This window comes from Ptiloglossa arizonensis, chromosome 3 (assembly GCF_051014685.1).
Source record: "Ptiloglossa arizonensis isolate GNS036 chromosome 3, iyPtiAriz1_principal, whole genome shotgun sequence".
Lineage (NCBI taxonomy): Eukaryota > Metazoa > Arthropoda > Insecta > Hymenoptera > Colletidae > Ptiloglossa > Ptiloglossa arizonensis.
In genome coordinates, this window is record NC_135050.1 from 29,617,007 (window position 1) to 29,622,604 (window position 5,598).

A 5,598-nucleotide genomic window follows, 5' to 3' on the forward strand; every position below is an offset into this window, starting at 1 on the left:
AATAACGAACTTGACAAAATCGAAACATGTACGGTACGAAAACATTTAATTACAATCCAATTAAGAAAGAACTTCCACTTAGAGTAAAAAAATCGAATTTAAGCGATTCGAGTTCGAGTTCGAGTTCGAGTTCGAGATCAAGTTCGAGTTCGTCGTCATATTCAAATTCATCATCGGATGTATTTTCTTATAATTTTACATTGCAATACATTTTATACCTAGACTTCTATTGCTATTCTATTAGTATGTAATAAGTTATTACCTTTAAACAAAGATAACAGTGTTTTCGATAAGATACAATAAAAATATTAGATTAACCAATATTTTGTAACAATCGTGCATTATCATTAGGGAAGCCAGTGTTCGTATTAACGGTATCTCAGAGATACAATAACGTGTGGATTTTATGCCAGCAAAATTGCATAGATATTTAACTGTGCAAATGTAAAACCAGTCTTATTTTGTTTATCAAACAACTTTATTTAAATAAATACTACAAGTCATTCGTCATACAATGCTGACAAAATTCGCATGTTACGTTCGTAAAACACGTGGTACAACGTTTCGAGACATTATTGGTACTCTATACGCAAGCTCAGTAAGGTAGGAGTGCCAACAGAGCGCATTCAAGTACAATACAGGTGCAACGGTGTGTCCTAAAGCCGCGTTCTCACATGCGCAATGCGGAACACAGAATATACTCGAAGCACTTACCACGTTCGCTACCACATGGGTCATCAGTGACCCTTGGTGCTTATTACAAGAAAATCTTTCATTTAATGGACAAGTATACTTTTCGAGCGAATGTTAACGCGTAAAGTTATCACTTTTAATCACCTTTGTTGGCAAAAAATCATTAAATTAGAGAAAGAAAATTTTCTTCCGTGATCTGCGAAACTCAATCGCTAAAGCTGAAATTACAAAATATTCCGTGAATAGGTTAAGTTGACTCGATTCATTTCGCGCCAAGTATAACATTTATATATGTACGTTTCTACGTGTTTCATTGAACTACACGCAAAACTTGCAAACACCAGTTGCAAAGTTAATAGGAGACAGCAGCTCGTGGAACTGTAAAATTAAAAACCGTACAGAGGAATTTTAGTCGAGAACCTACGTATATGCGTTTCAAAGTGTAATCAGTGTCCAAGAAATGAGCCAAACGATGGCATCTTGAGATGAGTGCATGTAACGGGGAGAACCCGTGAGGGTTCATTAGATAGTGGTAGAACGAACGACCTTACGTTTCTGTTTTTCGATTTCCTTACGGCAGTGATGCCGGCAAAAATCACGGCCGGTTTACAGCTTAGCATATGGCAGACGTTACCTCGAGATGCAGCCGGTGCACCGTACCGCGACTATTATCTGCGTCGCCATTGACGAATCACAGCGCTCAAAGCGTAACGGCTACAGAGGACGAAGCCGGAACTACCACGAAGAATTCGTCTTCGTCTCCTGCATCTCGAAGGCTTTGATCTTCGAAGGACGAGAGACGAGCGAATTGAACGTCGTACGGTCCACGTAACTGCGCAATGTCGCTACAATTAATCGTACCGTTTGTTATTATCGTTAAAACCGTTGACTTAACGCGTTGCGGTGTTTCTCTTTGCTGTTAAAAGTACATACGAAATCAAGGATGCGGAACGAAGAAAAAGACGGAGAACGCAGATATCGTGTATCGATAAGGTATTGGAACTTAATAAAGTAGAAAATATAATATTCTCTAACTTGCTGAGCAACTGACAAGAAGGTGGTTTCTTTCCTGAAACTCTATGGAAAGTGTAAAATAAAACCTTGCGATTTCCAAGCGTCGATTATCGTTCGTTTTTAAATCAAATTGCATCTGTAGATATAAACATTGATCTTGGAACAAGAAATAATGTAAGTGTTCTTTGCTCTTTTTACCGAGATCTATAAATCCGTATCAATATTTTAACAGGAATCTCAAAATGCATACCTTTAACCCTAGGCACAATGTGACTTGAAACATCTTGTAGCTTGTATAATATGAAGACGAAAATGAAATCGCATATGGTAATAGATATCGTTGTTAAGGTTATACTGTATTATAAACGGTAGATATGAAATCGATAACATGTGTACTAGCGTTGAGAAAATTACGGGGGTAAAGAAAAGCAAGGACGTGGTAGCGAGATTATTCGCCTTTACATCCTCGTTATTGACGACGTAATTTCAGCGTGTAACGACTCTCAAGGGGTCCCCGGACACGGCTAGGCAGATAAAGATCGACGACGCGCTGGCCATGAACTTTGCACCGTGAGAAGAGTTTTCTTCACTTAACAAGTCGAGTCGAAGTTCCCGCGCTTCCAGACAATGAATCCTTCCTTCCACGCGGTGAAGAACCGTAGTCATTTCCAGGATTCATAATGGGAATGAGAAGGGAAGCCGGATGGTTTCGCGATCTCTTATTGTAGCTGCTATACAGTTCATACTTGAACAACTCGAAAGCAATAAAACATACTTTGCTGTACATAGTACGAACGTAACAAAGGGAAAAAGAATAAATCGTAAAGTTTGCATATGAATCACTTGTATAAAATAATAAAATTGATTTGTCTGTGATACAAAAGTAACTTGAAATCGTGTATTAAGTAATTAGTTACGATTTTTGGTTACTACACACTATCAGATGATTACTAACCTTATCTATCTTCGTAGATCTCAATTTCAAAATAATCAACTTTTAATTTTGTGAACATACATTGTGTGAAAATTATACAAAAAATGTAAAATATAATTTTATATCATTTTGTTTAAATTTTTTGTTAGTGTTACGAGATTACGATTTAGCGTTAAAGAGGAAAGTTCACTGACTTCATAAAAGAACAGGATAGAGTGGATTGTAAAGTCGCTCGTGAGAATGTTGCGAAACCGTTAATTTTTCTTCTACATAAGTGTTATCAATACTGTAATCAAAGTAATTATAAAAATAACGTAGGAATTGTTTAAAACATTACAAATTATTCATTGCATAATTATTCATTGATACGACTATAAATATTTATAATAAGAAATATATTGAATATATTATATATAAAAGATTTATATATATTGCTGTCGTTCTATTATTGTTATTATGTACAGTTATTCTAGCAAACTTTATGTTATTCTTTCCTAATCATATCTTCAATCGATTGAAATAATTACTAAACTTTAAACAAGAAAAATTGTCCATCGTGAAGACACTGCGTTATATTCAATCTGCTCCAACACTGACTGCAAACTTCACAACAGTGGGTTGTGCAGTGTCTGTAGTACACGTGATAACAAATTTAACCTCAAATTAAAGAAAAATGGGGCGTCATAAAAAGGTATATATTTATTTTAATTTCAATAAATCTTTTCTGTACATTTACAAGTCACAAAAATCTTTTCATAATTCTAAGTTAAACAAGTAGAATAAAAATTGTAAAGTTTTTATATAAATAAGAAGTCCTTCATTAAGACAGTAAAATGTACAATACCATCTAAAATAATATAACTAAAATGATTGCATGTAAAATGAATAAATATAAATAAAAACTATACAGGGTCGTTGTGTAAAAAAAAATAAACAAATTAATTTGGAAGAAAATCTGGATATAGTGAAGGCACCTCATTCATTTGTCATCCATCGTGGATTACCTGGTGAACATATCCTAGAACTTACTAAAGATTTTCGTAAAATCATGGAACCCTTTACAGCAGTATCTTTAAAAGAAAGGAAACGAAATACAATTAAAGATTTTATATCAGTTGCCAGTGCGCTCCATGTTACACATATGTGTATGTTTACAAAGACAGAACAAGGAATGTATTTTAAACTTTGCAGGTATTAAATTCAATTATATTATACTTGAACTTTTATAAAGAATCATAAATGATACCAAATACTTATAAAATAAATTTATAATAGGGTACCAAGAGGACCAACACTTTCTTTTAAAATACACAGCTTTTCTTTAGCACGTGATGTAGTTTCCATGTTAAAAAAGCAAATGGTGTATGAGGAACTATTTAAAAATTCCCCACTAGTAGTATTAAATAATTTTAGTGGAGAAGGCATGCAACTGAAGCTCATTGCTTCTATGTTCCAAAATATGTTTCCTACCATAAATTTAACTACGGTAAATTTAAAATGTAATACAATTTTAGTTCATGTATCCCAAATAGTACTCTCATACTATAAAGAAACATTTTTATAAATATCTACAGGTAAATTTAAGTACAATTCGTCGATGTCTTTGCTTAAATTATAATCCAGTATCGAAAACTATTGATCTTAGACACTATGCTATTAGAATTATACCCATTGGTTTGTCGAAAGGTGTTAAAAAATTAGTACAAGCTAAGATACCAAATTTATCTAAATGTGAAGATTTTTCTGATTTCTTGGCAAAAGGAACTGTATCTGAAAGTGAAGCTGAGGACGATCCAGCAAGTCATATTACATTGCCACAAAAACTATCTTCACGTGGTAATCATATCCGCGGTAAAAGTGCAATTAGACTTTCTGAATTAGGCCCCAGGTTAACAATAGAGGTTAGAACTTTTTTCTTTGTCAAAAGTTGAAGATAATTATTAGCATTTAATATTTCTTTTCAAAATATTACTAGTTAATTAAAGTTGAAGATGGACTTTTGGATGGTGAAGTACTATTCCATGAGTATGTCCACAAGTCGGAGGAGGAAAAGTTACTAATTGAAAAGAGACGTGATGAGAAAAAGAAATTAAAGGAGAAACGGAAAAAAGTACAATTTCAGAACAAACAACGAAAGGAACTACTCAAAGAAGAACACAAAGAAAAGTCACTAAAAGGAATGCGGAAAAAAACAGAAAGTGAAATATTATTAAAAAAGATTGCAAATGAATCAGTTGAGAAAAGTATTGTAGAAGAGGATGATGATGCACAATATTATCGAGATGAAGTAGGAGAAGAACCTGATAAAGGTAATTGCAAATTTAACTAAATTCATTGATGTAATATAACTAACAAATTTTTTTACCACAGACTTATTTGAAAATAAAATTGGCACAAAGGGCACAAAGAGATCAAAAAATTTTCCACCAAAATATAAGATAAAAAAACAAAAACTTGATGACTCGTAAGACATTAGGCACTAAAAAAATGTTATAAACATCAGTTATATAAAATGATATTGTACATACGTTACTTACACATATGCCGAGTAAAATATTTTTTAATAAAAATAATTTTTTAGCAATAACTAGTGAAATAACTCATTAAAGTAAATTTTGATTGAGATTCAAAATTAAAAATGATGACCCAAATATTTTTTAAATAAATATGATTAGAAACAAGGACATTGATTATTTATTAGATACATTTAAATAACATTTGTTTAAGTTTTACAATTTGTACGGTACGCGTAAAAGTTACATTTTTCACATAAAATTTTGTTCCATTTGGAAGAACTTTGTTTGCTTTCTAGAAAGATAAATTAATTTGAAGAACAATAATAATCAAATATTAAATGAAATTTCTTATCTACAAAAATATTTGACAAATTTAGAATTTCACATAGACTTGAATAATTTATTATTTCTCTTCTAGATAGAAAAATCATGTCAATAAAC

At 32.3% G+C, this 5,598-nt stretch overlaps 1 protein-coding gene across 3 annotated transcripts; it reads left to right on the forward strand.

Moving 5' to 3' along the window:
- Positions 1-734: 734 nt before the first annotated feature.
- Ppan (Brix domain-containing protein peter pan) lies at positions 735-5,295 on the forward strand. 3 transcript variants are annotated; one of them, XM_076307502.1, is made up of 8 exons: positions 735-1,881; positions 1,970-2,034; positions 2,198-3,332; positions 3,552-3,832; positions 3,917-4,127; positions 4,216-4,542; positions 4,617-4,950; positions 5,012-5,295. In XM_076307502.1, the coding sequence occupies exons 3-8, from the start codon at positions 3,315-3,317 to the stop codon at positions 5,107-5,109; spliced, it is 1,269 nt and encodes a 422-aa protein (XP_076163617.1). In that variant the 5' UTR covers positions 735-1,881; positions 1,970-2,034; positions 2,198-3,314; the 3' UTR covers positions 5,110-5,295. The 3 variants fall into 3 exon arrangements, with proteins under 3 accessions (XP_076163617.1, XP_076163616.1, XP_076163615.1); XM_076307501.1 differs by lacking the exon at positions 1,970-2,034 and having other exon boundaries at positions 735-1,686; XM_076307500.1 differs by having other exon boundaries at positions 735-3,332.
- The last annotated feature ends 303 nt before the right edge of the window (positions 5,296-5,598 follow it).